A 20,599-nucleotide genomic window follows, 5' to 3' on the forward strand; every position below is an offset into this window, starting at 1 on the left:
TTCAGTGAAATATTAAATCAAGCTTTAGGGCTGTATCAATAGATTGATATAAAATTTAAAGTACCTACGGTTTTAGGAACCCGTTTATCATATCAAAATAGGTTCTGGGACTGTGCTTCTAAGTTAATTGTAGGTTTTTCATACAGACCTAATAAGTCATGAATCCGAGTGTTATAGGGTTGTATATAGTGAATGCAATCCCGATCTCGCGGGATCCCGATCTCGCGAGATCCCGTGTATTTTTTCGGGATCAATCCCGAAGCATAATATGACGAGATCCCGTTCGGGATTGTCGGAGAGGGCATTTTCAGCAGCTGGCTACATTGCAATAGACTTAAGATGCCGATTAGAAGCTCGTACTATTGATACACTTTGTATTTTAAGAGGCTACTTTCAAAATGCCATGTGATTACTTTTTATTTTGATCTCCTGGAGCTACACCTACTTTTTTGATTATGTTCATGTTATTACACCTGTTAATTATGTTACGTTGTTAGTAATATTGAAAAATAAAGGCTTTTATTTTCTTTCAAATAAAAATTCATTGCATTCACCACACAATCACACACATATTACATTAAACAAGCCGTTCGAATTGTATTATTTTTACTAACTAGACGGGATCCCGCGGGATTGATATTTCTGATCGCGAGGGATCTCGAGTTGACGATCTCGAGTCGGGATTGCATTCCCTAGTTGTATAGTACCAAGTATGGCTAAATTGAAAAGATTCTACATGACAGATAATATGAGCTCTTCTACATTATATATCAGCTTTCTACATTCTTAAACAATTTTGCAGAAGATTGCCCTATGACTAGAGTTTAAGTTAATTGTCAGTACCTACTTAAAATTGATCATCCAATTTGTTAAATTTTGAACGGGTTTCTGCTATCATTGTTATTTATTATTCTGTATTTTATATTACTGAAGTTGTCGTAAGTGTAATTGTAATTAGTTAGTCAGTGTAATTTATTAAGCCGTAAATTACTTTTATACCTCGGGATTGTATTTAGAAACACATCAGTATCTACTGAACTATTTTCTAATTGATAAATCTAATTTATGGTGTACCTATTTTATTTTAAACTAGCTGACCCGCGCAACTTCGCTTGCGTCACATAAGAGAGAATGGGTCAGAATTTTCCATGTTTTTGTAACACTTTTTACTGTTACCTACTCTGCTCCTATTGGTCGTAGCGTGATGATATAAAATATGCTTTTTTTTCACGAAATATATTCTCAAAATTATTTATATCTCTTAGTATAACGAAGTCGCGCTAAGGCATATCCGCCATTAAAACAGTTGCCATGGCAACGGAATTTTGTTAATTCAATGTCATTATAATATTGATTTTTCGCGACTTCGTTGAATTTTCTGAATTTTCCCGGGATATGCGTCATTTTCCCGGGGTAAAAAGTAGCCTATGTCCTTTCTCGGGTATCAGAATATCTTCATACGAAATTTCATGCAAATTGGTTCAGTAGTTTAGTCGTGATTGAGTAGCAGACAGACAGACAGACAGACAGACAGACAGACAGACAGAGTTACTTTCGCATTTATAATATTAGTATGGATGATATAGTTAGAGCAAAATATTAAATTAAATTTAAAAGGTAATTTAACACAATCAAAACTCCAAGAAATTTACATTATATTTTATTATCTTTGTCTTTAATAAAGTAATTACAGGTAGGCACTAAAAAAATAATCATGCATATTGAAGACCATAATACAATAACATATTTCTTAGATACAACAAACACTGCATCATCATTTGAGAAATAAAACGGCCAAACGCCTTCATGCCGAGGTCGGACATACGACGTTTTGTTCGCAGAGTGGCGAACTTGCGGCATAACAATCAATCTCAACGAGCAGTATAGCGTTACACTAAGCGATTGTTCAAGCCAGTACCGGCCTATAATCTCCTAACAACTAGACCGATACCACCCTGACACGATAACTTCAACATGAGCCAAAAATAAACAATAAAAGCTTCAATAAAATGTACATGTCACGCCGTTTCCATAGAAGGCACGTATTCGTAAAAGAAAAAATCATTTTCCTTTTTAAAAAAGCTATCTTGTTACTTAGTAAAAACTACCAGCTAGTGTATTACAAAACAATTAGACGTACGTTTAATTATGAAGCTATGATCTGTGTGCTATTAAACAGTGAACTTTACGCGAGTTTACCAGCTTTATCAGCCCAATTATTGCTCATTTGTTTTTTTTAGGAATTTACGCCTAACACTATGGAAAAAAATATATAAATTATAACGGATTTTAGTAACATTTCATCATTATTTATTTCACTAAATAAATAGCATATAACATGAATTATCTACTAACGAAAAATATGGTTTACCCCTAAATAAAAAAAAGATAAATTCAGGTATAAATTACACGGGTATAGTGTGTCTAGCGCCAAAATCAAAACAACTCGGGTGCTTACTATAACCAAAGCATGTTTCCTTTACTAAATTGTGTTATATTGAATCGTCTCTTCATGTTACGATAATTATTATATATTTTTTAACTTTATTCGTTCGGACACTAAATATCAATAATTACACAAAGCTATCTACATGAGCCACTCTTAACCGTTTTTGAGTAGTGTTGCCAGGCTAAAATATCTGTCGCGGCCATAGACAAAACACGACGAGCTTCATGGATAAAAGATTTGATCTTGTGTGTGTGGCAGTATATTTCCGCGCTGGCAAACTATTTATTATGTTGGTAAACACCATTGTCTGGGAATGATTCGTAATGATTGCATTTATATCTCCAGCCGCATCACTCTCTTCGGCTCCGACGTAAACTGGACTTTCTGCAACAAATACATTATTTTAGAAACAATATTTAATTTTACTGATTCTACCTTGATGAGCTGATGTTCCAGTGTCACAATCTCACAGTTATGGGTTCGATTCCCATTTCAGATGAACGAAGAAGTCATATAAAAAAAATCCATGTCTTAAATCTCCTTGCTTTGAACACCTTCCATCAATCGAATCTATCTACCGCTACTACTACTTATTATTTCATTAGCTTTATTTTCATGAAAATTACCAACACAATAAAATATCGGTCAGAAGGACATCTCTTCGACCTAATATAGGCATGAGAATATTAAAATATGTGGTAAATACAGTGTGTGCATACGTACAGTAATGTGGTGTGCCTACTGGCAGCACTGCTTGCGCACGTTGTCGGAGTGCGAGGGCCGCACGTCCGTGGGCTCGGCGTCGGGCCGGATCACGTCGCCCTCCGGCGGGTCGCGCATCTGCTTCTGCGATACGATCCTGTAGATTTCTGCAACATGACACGTTATATGTTAGACTTTACTTCATTCTGACTAAATTCAAAAGAAAAAATGCCTATAACTGGTGTTTAAAAGAAGTTTGATTTTTGTGAATATTCAAGTATACTATCCCTTAAATGCAGTTTGGAATATATTGCTTGAACATCAGACTTTGGAATAACAGTTGGAACAAGAATCGATTACTATGAAAATGTCGAATTTAATACTTCTGCATATTGAAAACGTTTAATTGGAAATTCTGATGCTCTATTTCTGTTCTGAGTCCAAACACAATACTGAACTAAGGACACCATTACAAAGGCAAAATAAGCCCTCTATCTTCGGTAATTAGTTGTAAAAGTAACTTAAAAGACTAAAGTACGATAACAATCATAGTAATAACTTAAACTCAGTAAGAAAAATTACCGACACTTATTCAATCGTTCAATCGTCAGGATGTACCAACTCCGTTTGTTATTGCCATAAATCAATAACAAAACACAACATTCTATGGCAAATAGTTAAAACATATTCAACATTGCCAACAAAGGTACATAAGTATCGTGTGTCAAAGCAATATTGTCGTGTGACCTCACGGCGAAGTGAAATGACCCCAAAATAGTTGACACTTTAACGACACGCCCGCTCTATATATAGATTGTTGTACGTATGTTCGTCTGTGTTGGTCGTCCAGTAATTATTGGTATTGTAAAATGTTAAGCTATTTTATATTAGATCAAGAACTTTTAAACAGTATGTTTCGTATGGGAAAAAAGTGTTGTTTCCGCCTATGACAGGTAAATAGTAGCGAACGAATAATTTCACTTGGCTATAATAGAAAGGAAGATTTAAATGTTAATCTTTATATATATAATTCTTCTGTGAGTGTATGTCACTGAACTTCACTTAAACGACTGGACCAATTTTGATGAATTTTTTTGTGTGTGTTCAAGGGGATCTGAGAATAGTTTAGATTCACAATTTTGTCCGCTGGACAATGTTTTTTTATTTATTTTTTATGGCAAAACAACGTTTGCCGGGTCAGCTAGTTTTAATATATAGTTACACAATCAATATTATAAAAAAAATTAGGTATGACCTCAATTCACGCTCCACAATAAGGGAAATCAGTACAATATAAATACGTATTTCATAAACTTAAGTTCACATACGTTAAGCGTGTAGGACATTAATGTTTAAAACTAGATACTTTTAAAAACTAATTCAATTAGGGTAAATAGTATGGGCGGGACATGTCCACGTAATGACATCAGTTATAATTGATATAGGCGTCAAATTATAAAAAAACCCTTTTTATATAATGTTGATAGGAGGTATTCTAACCCCCCGCTTAATTTGCATGAGATGTGAGAGAAATTGAATACGTAGTCATGTAGCTCTGCCCAGGATGCTAATGAAATGCATAAAATCACACCATATTTCATTTTTTTTCTATAAGGGTATGCAAGGTCTAAATAAAAGCCACTTGCTATGATCCTTTCAAACTTTTGTTTTATCCACATCCATATATCTAGTCATACAGGACCAACAGTGACGACTTGAGTACGGAAAAGTATAACATGAAGTACCAGTGAACTAAATCTGTCCTTACTTATGTCCAGACAAGATATATGCTTATCAGTGGGACAGTAATGTGTTAAATAAGAACAATTAATTACCAGTTAGAATGTTCTGGAATGCTGGTTCGACGTTAGTGGAGTCGAGCGCGGACGTCTCAATAAAACTAAGCCCGTTCCTTTCCGCAAACGCCTTCGCTTCTTCTGTCGGGATAGATCTGTGGATAACCAACAAAATTAATTTATTAATTATTTTTTAACAATATAACACACAGTTCTCAGGAGGTCGACTTAGTGCCCAAGTTGTTCTCGGTCTTAGGCGCATGACATAACACACGTTTCTCAAAGGATCAAAATACTGCCCAAGTTGTTCCCGGTCTGAGGCATGCAACTTTAATAGCTGTTAACTGTATCTTGTAAATACGGATTCGTTTCTCACCACCCTTTTTTCCTTATTAATATGGACTATGTAATCGATACTTAAACTTGTTTAATACGATACTACGGTATAAATAAATTAATTATCGTGCATTGCATATTATACTAGCGAGGGTATAAACGTGCACGGGCGTATACGTTATAGATCTACTAAACATTATAGAAAACTAGCAACATCCCGTTTGCAATATATTTCTGGACATATTATATTTGATTTAAAAAACTTTCATCCATTAACCAGCTCGGTGAAGGTCTGTATAGCGGGATCCTATACAATATTAAACTTGTCGAAAATATGCCTCATATGTCATATAATCAACATTATTGCAACTGTTTAAACGTTTCATAATCTTCCAATATTTATTCAATTGTATTCACAGTATGCATGACCTTAGCTTACAAATATTCTGAGTATTTTGGTTCAAGAGCAACGACATGCATTACGTGATTGAACAGTTATCCTTTTTTTGGCTGGGGTCTTTCCAGGAATAAAAAGTCCTTCCCAATATCTCTACTATTGAAAGGGAAATGAAAGAACAGCAATATCGTTGAAGAGAAACCTCTTTAGCTACCCAAAAGAAAATTGATAAGTAGCTCATGCAAAAGCACATTTTTGTATGAGAGTCACCATTTTCAAACTCTCAACTATACCCGATGTTTGTTTCCAAAACACTTTTTTATCCAGTAGAGTATAATGTTTCCAAATCCTTACCTACAGCTACATTCGTGCTAGTTACATTCAAACTATCACGCCTGTTATACCCGAAATTGTAGGCAGAGGTGTATGAAATGTATCTGCGTTACACCATTAACCAATGTGAGTCCCAAGTAATAGGGTGCGAAGATATAACCATTTAACAGGCACGTTAAACTCCGGCTACTATTGAGTAATGTCCTAAAATTAATTAGAAAATACTTAAGCATGTAGTTATTGCGAGAGATATTTACCTGAGGTGCCTAAGATCACTCTTGTTGCCAACTAACATGATCAGTATATTCTGATCGGCGTGATCACGGAGCTCGCGCAGCCATCTCTCCACGTTCTCGTATGAGAGGTGCTTGGCGATGTCGTACACCAGCAGCGCGCCCACCGCGCCGCGGTAGTACGCTGATGTGATCGCGCGATACCGCTCCTGACCCGCCGTGTCCCATATCTGAGCTTTTATGGTTTTGCCGTCCACCTGTGTGACAAAGAAATATGGAAATTAGCACATAAATATACATCATACTTCCTTTTTGTAGAGAACTAATCTTTGATTGATACATTCTTTGTGAAGATTGAAGGCATTGCCTAGCACTCAAGTAGACTGTGTCTGAAATTGCCAATCCCATATACTGCCAGGGTCTATGGTATAATTTATAAAAATAGGAATATTTTGGTAATCGTTACTAAGAAGTAATCCTCCGTGCTTTCTTACAAAAAGTCGGTCGTCAACCATGGACTCTCTTTATCATAGATTACAATCGTTAAGAGAAATAGGCACATACTACCAAAAACCACTGGTCTGTAGTAGTGGTCTGAGCGTATTGCTTTTATTCCTTAGCACCTACACGAAATATTCAGGCTAATCCGATAAAACTAAACGTTGATTTCCGCAACACTTGAGCTTATACACACGTAAGCTTTCAATTCTTTCTAGAATTGTCATAAAATGTTAACTAATTTGCATAAATCATCCGTTTCTTCAATAGCAGGACATAGTCCGCATAACGGTGTTTACTTATAAGGTGTTCGGTGCTTCCACGTCGTTGTACAGTGTACACGTGTAATATGACGTCACACATCCGTACAATTTACTGTTTTGTCCTACTGACATGAACTGACGGAACTAACTCGCTTATTGTACGAACTTTGACAAGGAGAATGAAATCTTAGTAAGGATTCCTCGAATATGTTGGATTATGTTTGGTTTCTTTGAGTTCTGACTTATATACCGACTTTAGTTATTAAAACTAGTAGTAATTAAACTGATGGCATAACTCTTCCCTCGTTAGGGAAAAGATTCTTGCCCAGCAGTGAGACAGTAAAACGTTAAAAAAGTAAGGTAAGTACTTTGATTTAGTTAGATTCCTCCAATTGAACATAAGTATATCCTAATTTAATTTAACCTAATTAATTAATTCCTAATTGAACTTATTTATAAAATTAGCACCTGAAAAGTATGAACATAGTTACAGGAATTTAATAAGTAGTAAATTATTAATTAATTGCTTTATTTGAATTCTCTAGCGTGTTTAAAGTTAATTAATTGCACTTTCTTACACAATCAATGTTGTAAAATACTACAGTTGTGTATTATTTGGCTATTAAAATTTCAGCCTTGAATTACTTGCTAGTAAATATTGAAACGGTTTTACCGTTTGTGAACAGGTGGTAGATTATTTCATTCGTATCTTGACAAATCTTTGGTGGCAATATATCACGATCAATAAATCGGGTAATTTCGGCTACATTCTATTCAAAACTAATGATATTCAGACTAAAAAACCATACATTAGCGTGTTCAAGACGTGCTTATGACCTCAAACCATCTCCCAAGGCGATTACAGTTCATAACATTTAGCTGGTATCCGGCGAAAGAGCATTTAAAAGTTCAAACCGAAAAATAACCATACTAGATTTTACAAATAACTATACGAAAATAACAGCCTGTTTCACAGTTTATAGTGTTAGATAACCTATCTGCTTAATAATTGGACAACAAATGTGTGCAAAAGCTGTCATAATACCTTCCGATAAATATTTAGAAGTTATTTCCCTCTGCCTACCCTAATGGAAAGAAGGTGTGATATTCTACCACTATGAAAAAAGACGGTGTGATTTCATGTACACTAGTCCCAAAAATTAAGGGATATAAAAAAAGAATCCAAATTTTTGGGTGATTTTCAACAAGCTGTAACTCCGAGGAAAATGGTCGTACAGAAAAAATAAAAAAAACAAATTGTAGCTTCAAGTGTCTAGTTTTTAGATATGATCAAGAAAATTTTTTGTCATGGCCAGGTCTGGAGAAATCCTACGAAAACTACCAAAAAAAAATTTTTCCAAATTTTTTCCCTCCTAAAAAAAGGTCCACGGGCTTCAAAAAAATTTTTTTGATTCTTTCGTTCTAAAGTTCTTTTAGAAAATTTCATCTTCTTTAATTTGCCGTATTCAAAAAGCCTGTACGACGATTCGCCACGCAGTTATCGTCAATCAAAGCAAAAAAGTTATTTTTAACTTTGATATTTAATAACTCCGGAAATAATGATCGTACAGGAAATCAAAGGAGGGTTTTGAAAACTGCACAATATTCCCTATAAGAAAATGTAAACATCTTTTAAGAAAATATTTTTTTTTGAATTGAAAACTCGGACTGAAAAAAAGACAAAAATTCGCGAAATTAAGGATATTTGGATAACTTGGTATAACTTTGGATAAAATGGATGAACGAAGGATATCGTCGGTAATTTTTCAACCTCAAAGTGTCCCCTAAAATCCCTCAAAAATTCAAAGCGCTGCGATTTTTTTTTCATTGTGCCCCGAAGCTTCAAATTCTTTGTTGTTGCAAAAATCACCATTGTAAGCAATTTTGTGATTTTTATTCATTTTTTTAATAATTTTTTTTTTTTCTCTCTAAAATCTTTATTTTTTCGATTAAAAAGCAAATTGCGTGCCTATGCTCACTCCACGACATCGTCGAGCCCGATTGGCTTATGTGCATGACCATCACGAGTGGGGTCGTAGACAGTGGACCAGTGTCTTATGGACTGACGAATCTCGATTTTGACTTCATGGCAGCGATAGACGATCTCTCGTTTTGCGATTTGCTTTTTAATCGAAAAAATAAAGATTTTAGAGAGAAAAAAAATTTTTATTACAAAAATGAATATAAACCACAAAATTGCTTACAATGGTGATTTTTGCAACAACAAAGAATTTGAAGCTTCGGGGCACAATGAAAAAAAAATCGCAGCGCTTTGAATTTTTGAGGGATTTTAGGGGACACTTTGAGGTTGAAAAATTACCGACGATATTCTTCGTTCATCCATTTTATCCAAAGTTATACCAAGTTATCCAAATATCCTTAATTTCGCGAATTTTTGTCTTTTTTTCAGTCCAACTTTTCAATTCAAAAAAAAATATTTTCTTAAAAGATGTTTACATTTTCTTATAGGGAATATTGTGCAGTTTTCAAAACCCTCCTTTGATTTCCTGTACAATCATTATTTCCGGAGTTATTGAATATCAAAGTCAAAAATAACTTTTTTGCTTTGATTGACGATAACTCCGTGGCGAATCGTCGTACAGGCTTTTTGAATACGGCAAATTAAAGAAGATGAAATTTTCTAAAAGAACTTTATAACAAAAGAATAAAAAAAATTTTTTTGAAGCCCGTGGACCTTTTTTAAGTAGGGAAAAAATTTGGATTTTTTTTTTTTTGTAGTTTTCGAAGGATTTCTCCAGACCTGGCCATGACAAAAAATTTTCATGATCATATCTAAAAACTAGACACTTGAAGCTACAATTTGTTTTTTTTATTTTTTCTGTACGACCATTTTCCTCGGAGTTACAGCTTGTTGAAAATCACCCAAAAATTTGGATTCTTTTTTTATATCCCTTAATTTTTGGGACTAGTTTATGTGAAACCGTGTATGAAAATAACACCCATAGAAATAAAGTTCATTGCTCTAGTCTAAAGGTACTAAGGAAATAAAGGTTGACCCTACAGCAAAGCGATCAATAAAGTAACCTTCTAACACACACTATCTGTATCGAAACACCTCGTCGTGACACATTTTATAGTAGTTACGCTACTTCTATTAAAACAAGTGACTCACTGATAAGGTGATTCGTCATTGAGATTTTACAAACTAGCTTTTTTCTATGGCTCTGATTGTGACTTTTTTTAATTAAGTTTCGATAGGATAATGCCCACTTAAGTAGTCTATAATACTAAGATTTACAACGCGATTCTAGTCTTCTGCCTGCGTCTATGACCGATTTAAGTTGGTCAAAACGTCGGATAATGAATAAAATAACCTCTACATTTTTCGCCTCGCTGAAAAGCTGTTGAGCATCTTAGTATTATGTGTAAAAGCCGCTATAGTTAAAAACGTTAATAAGGGCGTGTCTTATAATCCTTTTTGAGAAGTCATCTTCTAAGTACAACTCGTTCTGAATTCCTATCTACAAGTTCAGCAAAAACATCGTAACAGATAGAGTTTTAGTTCGGACGTAAAAATTCCCATTCCTTTAAAAGTTCCGGTCCAGTGAATCTGTAAAATGTTTTCACGAGTTCCAACGATTTCAAACTTTAGCAGTGACCTAAATATCCGGGTAGTTTCCCGCTAGAGGATCATCCCTTCTTATTTATTACCGGTTGGAAAACACTTCGCAAACTTTCCAATCGTTATGGACCTAAATAAACTTAGTACAAGATTGTAAATAGGATTTTTAGACTCTCGCTCTCTATAAATATTTCTCGCTTTCTTACGATTTCAATAACTTAACTTTAATAAGAGATAGAGGCTTACTTATCATTAGATACTACTTTAGTACCTACCGGGCAACAACTGCAATCAAACAAGTATCTATGAAACTAAGCTGTAGGTATATTTCTTTACCTTAACTGTTAAGATGCCAGGCAGTTTAGCTTACAAAAAATCCTTACATGACATGTTTTCTCTTTTTTAGAGAAATTGGGAAGATGGGGCATTTTGTCCTCCATATAGTAAAAAATTCCATCACGTTTCGTGCATACGATATGGTCTCACCGAGATAACATTAGTTAAACTTTTACATGAATATGTAATGAACAAGTATTGCACGATTTTAAAACACTGCTCACCTTTCACTTTCTCTACAGTGGTCTAGAGACTGTCTAGTTTTAAATTATTCGACATTCTATGTTTTAAATAGATATAATCTCTTAATACATATAATATTTTGGTAATATAATATGAGTAATGGATATTCATTGGTATAATTAGGACTAAATGAGACAATCTTGTATTTCATATGATTCATAAAGATAAACCATATCAATTTGTCATTAACCAATTGAGATCCTTACTGATAAATAGGTACTTAACTATGAGTGCATTTCATATCAATAATTTGAAATACATACGTCAAACCAACACTCGGCTAGAAAAGAATGTATGTAGGTACTTATATTGAAGAAGTTTGCAACATAATTATGATTATGACCTACGTATTTTATCGACCATAGCTTAATGACTTAACTGTTATCTAACTATCATAACTACTTGGAACTTCTGAAAAGCGTTTTTAGAAAATATTCTCTTTAAATGGAAATCCTACTAGAATAAAGTCTTAATTCGACAACATCTATGAAGAATAGTTTAGCTGTATAATAGAGAGTATTATAGTCCAATTTAATAGAGCCTCGGCATACGCGATTTATCTAGGCAATAATTCAGAATTCTGTGTATTCCATAAAGTAGCCCTATTAAACAGGCCATCGTCGGCTGCATAAGCCTGTGGGTCAGTATGTTCTGTGGGTCTGTTCTGAATTGCAATTCGAACCTTGCATGTGAGGATCTGTACCAAGTTGTTAGCTTAAGGCCTAGTCTAGTTCCAATGGACCGAAATGGATTGGTCAAAAATATCTGGGGGCACGGAAGTGCCCCCGCAAGTCGAGCAAAAAAAAAGCGGCACGGCCGTAACATCCTTTTCTCGAAGCAATTCGGGCTATTTTTGACACCCCTATAATTTCGTAGTGGATAAAACAAGAAGCCTGGATTTTCAGCAACTAATCAGTCATTGTATAAACACGGTATATTTAAAATTTCAGTCAATTTGAACCAGTAGTTTAAGAATGACAACTTGTTAAAATTTTGAATTTTGTCACTCACTGATTCACTGACTCACTGACTCACCGATCATCAAAAGTCTAAGGTACTTCTAGCAGACTTAGAAGCTTAAAATTTAGAATACAAATAGGGTTTAGTGTCTTAATCATGGGAAAAATTCAATATTTTCTAATTTCGGTCAAGTGTTCTAAATACACTAACTGCAACAATAACTTTGTAATCCCATATAAATGTATAAGATTACAAGGTTACATTTGCAGTTAATGAATTAAATTATTATTTCTGTAGAAAATAAAATAAACAGGTGTAAATATGTATCTACTATATGAGACATAACGGGAGGGGGTATAGGGTGGGTAAGGGTGTTTAGCCCATGAAACTGAACAACATTCCCATAGGAAAATATGTTGAATTATAATAGAAAAAAATACGGCTTTCCATACAAATTGGACTTATGTTTGCTCTATTCGCTCTACAAAAAGAAGTGAGATGCCATCAAAAACATTCTGTAAAAACCTCAAGTCTCGCCGTAAAAAGTTGTGAGATCTATATAATACCAAGTCGATTAATCTATTTAGTCTCTACTTAAAGGACCTTCTGTCTTAAGTTATTACGTATGTTATTATCATGCCAATTTAAAAAAAAAATACCTTTAAAACAAATAGATCGACTTGGTCATCGCAAGAAAACACAAATTCGCCATTAACATTTCAGGAGCATTAACTTCTCGTCGTGCTGTGTAGTGTGATACATACTAATAATCAAATCATGCGATGGCCAGGTCGGTCTATTTGTTTTAGAGGTATTTTTTTTAAATTGGCATGATAATAACTTACGTAATAACTTAAGACAGAAGGTCCTTTAAGTAGAGACTAAATAGATTAATCGACTTGGTATTATATAGATCTCACAACTTTTTACGGCGAGACTTGAGGTTTTTACAGAATGTTTTTGATGGCATTATATTAAACCTTCCTTTAATTAGTTTTTATCCAGAGATATTATAGCCATCAGTGACATTCTTCCCAGTTGCTCAATGAAACATTCCAATTCAAAATGCATATACAAGCAGCAATACAGATCTTATATCGATATACATCACGTTATCAGTACGATAAGTTATTACAGAATAGTTACTATAACACTACCATTGTATTGATGTAAATAGTTTTAAGCGATAGTCACGGTTTTCCAACACTCGTGGTAAGAGTACTTGATTGTGTGCCCGTATGTGAGGAAATTGATTGTTAATCTGATTATAATCAAACATGTATGAGTCAAAGGTTAATATGATGAGTACGGAATTTTGTAGCGAAGGGCCATCCTAATTATTGAGGCTGGGATGGGTCGAATATTGTTCAGTGAAGGTTTAATCTTGTTAACTATATTAAAAATAAGTAGTCTTTCAATGGAACTGTGTTTATGTAAAATACTAAAGTGTCATTAATCTTAACCTTTTTAGGCATTGAGCTGATATGATGTTAATACTGTTTTGACTGCCTCCGTGGCGCAGTGGTTTAGGTCGCCACGCCGATACCACTGCAACGGGAGGTCGTGGGTTCGATTCCCACACGGAGCAATTATTTGTGCGATCCACAAATAATTGTTTCGGGTCTGGTTGTGCTTTGTGTCCGTTGTTTGTATGTTTGTAAAAAGTCCCCGCGACACAAGAGCAATTCTTAGTGCGGGAGTTGTCTTTTTAAGAAAGTTGTCTTTTTAAGAAACTTTATCCAAGATGATCTCGTCTTGAATGCAGTATCAAATGAAAAGTATAAGCCCAGCATCATTGCCTTGATCCCTGACGAGGACAAATTATGCAAAAAAATGGAAGAGATCATTTCGATGGACATCATGGACCAATTGAAGAAAAGGTATTTAAGGAAAAAGACATTTCCTAACAAAAAAACAGTAGTACAGGATAAAAAGATTTCACGGTCGAATAAAAGCTTATAACGAAAGCCGAGGGATAAAATTCAATCAAGTTAGTCAGAACAAGATGCGATTAATGTGAAGTAAAAGGTATCGCGTGTACCTATACCATATTGATGCGATTGGGCTTTTTTGTCGATGATTCGATTTATCCGGTATCTGCTGTATTTTATTGGAGAACTATACACAAGAGCATTGTACTTGCGCCGAAAGCTAAATTATGAGCAGTTGTAATTTGTTTGTTGTTTTACTTTTAGTATGTACTAGCTGACCCGCGCAACTTCGCTTGCGTCCAATAAGAGAGAATGGGTGAAATTTTTCCCCGTTTTTGTAACATTTTTTACTGGTACTCTGCTCCTTTTGGTCGTAGCGTGATGATATATAGCCTATAGCCTTCCTCGATAAATGGACCATCTAACACTGAAGATTTTTTGAAATCGAACCAGTAGTTCCTGAGATTAGCGCGTTCAAACAAACAAACAAACAAACTCTTCAGCTTTATAATATAAAGTATAGATAGTAATTCAAGTGATGTCATAGTTTTTAGGCTGCTTTTTGACACGGAAATACGCGCAGGGAACCTTTGAAATAAGTGATTGCAATTGTTTACATACATACATAGGTTACTTCAATAGCAAAGATCGATATATGGATAGGTCAAGGGAAGCTATTTTACTACTGTGAGTAAACTTAGTTTGCTTTACACTAGGTACACACCATTTTATCGAGTACATGCTTAAGAAAATTCAAGACGTAATTTCATATTAAAACTCATTGTAACATAAAAATATGTGCATATATCACAAAAAATTAGACTATAACTACAGAAATGCAGCATGTTTTTCTCCCGAAATAAACTATGTATATTTTTAAACATGCACTAAACCAAGCCTCAGATGTTATTCTCTACAAAGATATTTTTTTATTCATTGTTATTGAATTTCAATTGGTGCTATAAATCTTGTGTAGGTGTCGGTTTGTTAAGAATACGAGTGCAAAAACTTTTGCTGCATAGAGTTTTTATTATAATAGTGGAGCATCACGCCTACACTATGCCTGGGAGGTTGGATAGACGTATCATACAATATAACAAGTTCTTTGTAAAATCTACTTCACTTTCCTTTTATTAATACCAATGTTTCTTATCAGAAAATGTTATCCATTATGCCATTGTCTGTATATTTTGATTGAAATTAATTTAAAACTGACCAGACGTAACCGCGATCAATTACAAAAGCCAATGTATTCCGTGTTTCGGACACCGAATGGTATCCAAACTAACCTACATTTTGGCAAATATGTGTGAGTAATTTTGTCCTCCACCTACCCCTATGGGTAGAAGGTGTGATAATATGTATGAATGTATGCTTGTTTGTTTGTTTGTTTGCACGAGTAATTAATTACAACTCTTAAATATCTTTCTGACTTCTAAATAAAAATCGAACCTGAGTATTCTCGATTAGCATTCGCGAATATAACTGTAATCAAGTCTCAATAACATCGTATCTCATCAACCTACACAGAACATCACAACTTGAATGAAATCGTTACTTAGAAAGTAAAAGATAGTATCTTTTGTTATAAATTCACTGGTGGGCGAACAATACATGAGACTTTTTATCGTACGTGTGTGACTCTGTCAACTTAATTACTAATTACTTTTGTAATGACAGTTCCTAATGAATGAATCATATTGAAATGTTTTGTTAAAAAAAAACATACGTGATAACGAAATATAGTAACTTTGTTGGAATGTATGTATAGTTTAAAATTTGGGTTAAAAAATAAGTTTATTTGCCAGAAAATCTTTCCTATTGAACGAAACTAGTTACTTTACAATAGAAATAGAAATTAAATAATAACAATAGTATACAAATATTCAGACAGTATTCTGCAATTCCTATTGTAAACTAATTACAAAGCCAACATTTTGGCCGAATAATACGACTCTGGCTTCAAATCTTTAGGGAAAACAGATGTTAACACAACTCGAGCACTAAGAATGAATCTTTGGTAACAGGAACTTTACAAACATATAAATCACGAACGCAAACTTTACACAAACTCAAAGCCAAACTATCTGTAGAATACACAAAGTTATAGTTTTGTAGTGGAACTACAACACCCAGTAAAACACTAAAATCTATAGAAGCGCACATCACACTATCCTATACAAAAAATCTAACTACAAATGTGTTTCTAAGCGCATAATTCAAGAACGGCTTAACCAATTCGGCTTAATGTTCTTGTAAAATTGTGTTGAAAAAAGACAGGGGGAAGGTTTTAATGGAGAACCAAACATAAAAAAATTAAAAGAAAATTCGTGAGCAAAGATGTGTGTCTAGTTTTCAAATAAAAATAATAGAATCTTCACGGTATGACGCATTTTTAACTATTGCACAACTAAATACATAGATACAAGACAGATGAATAAAAAATCCTTTTATCTAAACAATAATAAATCACTTATATCTAAATAAGTATAATAAAGTGATAAAGTCTGATAACTTATCAAATCAATATTGCATTTATCACCAAATTATATCGGTTGTCAAACAAAATTGAATGTAGGTACGAGTGCAACAAAAAAAAGTTGACAGATTATTATGAATAATGAATGTTTTCCTGCACAAGTGCTATTATAATATTGAACAATAATAATTGTTTTGAAACACAATAGTAAGTAGGTAAAGTTGGAAATAACTTTCAAAATATTTTGTAACTCTACTTAGAATAAATATTACTGGTCTACCTGCCCAAATAGCAGGAGTATTGTGAGGTTTCAAAACTCGTAAGTTTTTGAAATAGTCATCAATTTTTTCCCAAGTTTTTAGTAAAGAGTTAAGTAGTAATAGAAGTGTATCCCAAGAGTGCGCCTTCCACGCAAGTGCTTGATGGTTCAAACACAAGGCAATATTTAAGTTAATTTTATCATATCATATTTTAACATTGTTTAAGTTATTAGGTATATCAAAATAAACATGCTTGATTTTACATGACACAGAAACATGGTCAAATTAGATACTCTATAGCATGTACGATTGGAAACAACAAGATGATTGTGGTAGTAATAATCACACATACTAGAACAACACTACAATCATACAAAGAACCATCAAAATTATGATCAAATTCTGAACATTTCTAAAACAGACATGTTCCTATATATGGCACAATATATGAAATCACGCCTTTTTCCAATTAGGGGTAGGCAGAGACCAAAGAACGCCATTTGGAATGATCCTTGCCTCATTCACTTCCATATGTCCAGTCATAATATAGACTATTAATAGTATATATCTATGTAAAATAAACCTTCACCTTCATACTATTGACATACATAATGCATCAAGCAAAGACTGTTTAGATATTATAATTTTACATGTGGACATTGTTATCTGTCTAGACTTTAAATATTTATTTGTTAAGTGTTACTACGGAGTTTAATAATGTTTGTAACTATGTTGGAAAGACTCCCTTTTTTTTCAAAGGCAACTATCGCACAAATATTTTTCTCGGTGATTTGTACAAGCAATGGACACGAAGTACATCCCGAAACAACTGTTTGTGGATCGCGCAAATAATTAGTTCCATGTGGGAATCGAACCTACGACCTCCCTCCCGAAACAGTGGTTCTGGCCTGCCTTTTTATTTTAGGCAATTTTCTGACATTAGTCTGTTATTCTTCTAATAGGATTCTCAAAGGTCAAGAAGTATGACTCACTAAAGAATATAGATAATTGAACAAAGTATTGAGATCAGCTCTCCTAAAATAATTTATTCACCTGTTTATAACAATAATTATATTTTATAGGTATCTTTGTCAAGTGTCATGTACAGCTTGCATGCACCTGCTGCAATTACGAAAATACTCAGTGTATATTGTAGGTACAGATAAAAATACTGGTTGTAAAGTTTCAAGGCATTTACTAATGATTGTCCTTGTTGGATAAAGACGCATAGCAGGCATTCAAAACTTCGTTCAATGAGGTAATATTTTCCGAATTATAAGAAATAGCTATGTATTCTTCTGTTGTTTGGATTGTTATTTTTCTGTTGTTTGTATATTATAAGAGCAATGTTGATTATATTCAGGAAACGAAGAGAAATGGTTAGGTGAGTAGTACTCAAAACCAGTGGTTGTATATGACAAGATGGATGTGAATGAAGCATGGGAAGTTTGTAAGGATCGTAGCAAGTGGCTTTCTTCAGTCTCTGTCTACTCCTACAGGAAAAGGCAATATTTTAGATATGTGTGATAATCAATTAAAACTTCAGTCAGATGGATGAATGATACAGTTGATAGTATCTTGTTTCTCAAACCTTTTACTCAAAGTCACAAAACATGGATGTTCTTTGTTTCCTAATTAGTTGTAGCTGTAAAGTTAACTATGGAAAGGTCAAAAACTTTGCAGAGTGTAGTTAAAGATTGAAAATAATGATAATGACAATGCAAAGCATTTGTAAATCTCTGTTTATAATTACTTAGGTTACAAAACAAATATAAGGATATGTCATTGAACACACAACTTGTTTCATCATCTGTAAACACTAGTTTAAAAATAATGATTTGCTAAAATATCATGACTTAACTTATAGTAAGTTTCATGCATTTAAACTTTGACCCTAATAAAATTGAAGATAGAAAAAACAAAACTTGTTTTTGTTTTCAGTAAAACATTCAACAGACAACTGCGTTCTGTTAAATAAAATAGATTTTATGCTATCCTAAGTTTTTTCAGAACATACTAAAAGAGGATTAGAAAGAAAGAAATTAGACTTTTGTGTATTCTCAGTAAAATTATACCTACATATGAACATTAAACTCTTAATCAGGTTCAAGTGAGTGTTCACCCCTCACTGACAACATATACTTTTGATAAAAGTCATATTAGGTATGAACTATAAATAGATATGATTGTTTCTTTCCAATAACATTAGATTAGAGAAATCATTTTTGGAAATAGATCAATGAACTGTGAATTTCCTTTGTAGTGGGAGTAATTATTACTTTATTTGCAAATTAATGTTTTGAAACTTGAATTTGCTACTCTAATAAGTAATTGGTGAGTTTGGCAACTTAACTACAGCAATGTGTAATCATTTAAAATATTATTTGGAAGTTTTATGCACCATTTGAGTGTATTCTTCAACACACAATGGGGAGGATATAACAGATACAATTATCTGTCTGAATTCACCACAATTGATGACTATTGTGATTTAAATCACACAGAAAGCATGAAAGAGACATGCAAAAAGATGTTCCCTAGTTAACAATGGCAAACAATGTTATTGACATCAAATTAACATACTGTTAGTTCAACAAAACAAAAAACATATTTACCTCTATACTCCTTGTGGCGAATTCCACGCCTATTGTGGATTTTGACTCTAAGTTAAATTCATTTCTAGTGAAACGTGACAGCAGACTGCTTTTACCGACCCCTGAATCACCTATTAGCACAACTGAAACAAAGAACAGTAACAAACATTACTCACCACACAATAACAACTAAATTATGTTAGTTACCACTATTTTCACGTTAGGGATGTAACATTCAGCGATTAGATCATAAGTATGCTGGAAGGTGACTCACGAAAAACGAAATTTACGAGAAATCGATCGATGTGACTCAATCAGCTGATGTGAATTAACTTGATCGTAACACAATGATATCACCACGTACATCTATAAAACCACTCCTTATACCTAAATCACATAAATGTTACTCTCCAGTAATACAAAACGAAGGGGAAAATCTAATCAATCACTTTTTCCTACGTCATTATGAGATGAAACAATGGTTTCAAAAAGTTACATATCGAAACAAATATCTCAATGTAAACAACAATAGGACAGATGTTATATATTGTCTAGAATGAAATTAGCGCTACCTTTGAACAAATAGTCGTATTCGTCCTCTCTTGTGCCCATTTTGAAATATCTAGAGCTCTCTTCTAATCGACGTCAAAATCGGTCAACTATAAAACGTCAAGATGAAACGTAAACAAAAATAACTGGAGACACAAATATCACAGTTTTTTTAAACACTACACACTTCCCAGAATATAACTTTTAAATAGAGATTAACTGGATTTATACAGGTTTCAAACTAATAAAATCCTAAATTATCATAGAGACAAAATGGCGGATTGTTTTACGCCCCTCTTGGGTGCGTTCGAAACATATGATCGTACAAAAAATTAAGAATAAAAAAAACACAAAAATATTTTTGTTATCATTGTTTTAATTTAATAATTGGTTTTAATAAACTGGTTTCAGTCTCATTCATTTTCATAAACGTTGTAAGTATTTGAGGCTCTTTGCTAATAAACAAATGTGATATAAACGCTAGTTATTTAGCAAGATAACTATTGGGCTCCAAATTTGTCTTTATGTTTGTAAGGTTAAACCGATGCCCATAGTAAAGCTGTACATTGCTACTGCTGTTTATATAATTTCTTCACATGATGCTGCTATTTCAATAATCTTAATCAAAATAGTTTCAGAACGCACTCTGACATCGTG

General features: G+C 33.6%; 1 protein-coding gene across 1 annotated transcript; it reads right to left on the reverse strand.

Moving 5' to 3' along the window:
- Positions 1-1,644: 1,644 nt before the first annotated feature.
- On the reverse strand, positions 1,645-20,247 carry Rab11 (RAS oncogene family member Rab11). Its single transcript, XM_076119805.1, has 6 exons — positions 19,966-20,247; positions 19,415-19,536; positions 6,271-6,503; positions 4,987-5,102; positions 3,173-3,318; positions 1,645-2,833 (listed from the first exon to the last, which is right to left on the reverse strand). Exons 1-5 carry the CDS (start codon positions 20,003-20,005, stop codon positions 3,188-3,190), a joined length of 642 nt encoding a protein of 213 aa, XP_075975920.1. The 5' UTR covers positions 20,006-20,247; the 3' UTR covers positions 1,645-2,833; positions 3,173-3,187.
- Positions 20,248-20,599: the final 352 nt, after the last annotated feature.

This window comes from Anticarsia gemmatalis, chromosome 11, assembly GCF_050436995.1.
Source record: "Anticarsia gemmatalis isolate Benzon Research Colony breed Stoneville strain chromosome 11, ilAntGemm2 primary, whole genome shotgun sequence".
Classification (NCBI taxonomy): Eukaryota; Metazoa; Arthropoda; class Insecta; order Lepidoptera; family Erebidae; genus Anticarsia; species Anticarsia gemmatalis.

Bases quoted from the DNA above. Each gene is read 5' to 3' on its own strand.
- Rab11 (XM_076119805.1), bottom strand. From the start codon at position 20,005: ATGGGCACAAGAGAGGACGAATACGACTATTTGTTCAAAG. The intron at 19,537-19,965 runs GTAGCGCTAATT...TCTTTGTTTCAG, and splicing joins ATACGACTATTTGTTCAAAG to TTGTGCTAATAGGTGATTCA. The intron at 6,504-19,414 runs GTAAATATGTTT...TTTGTCACACAG, and splicing joins TCGCCACAAGGAGTATAGAG to GTGGACGGCAAAACCATAAA.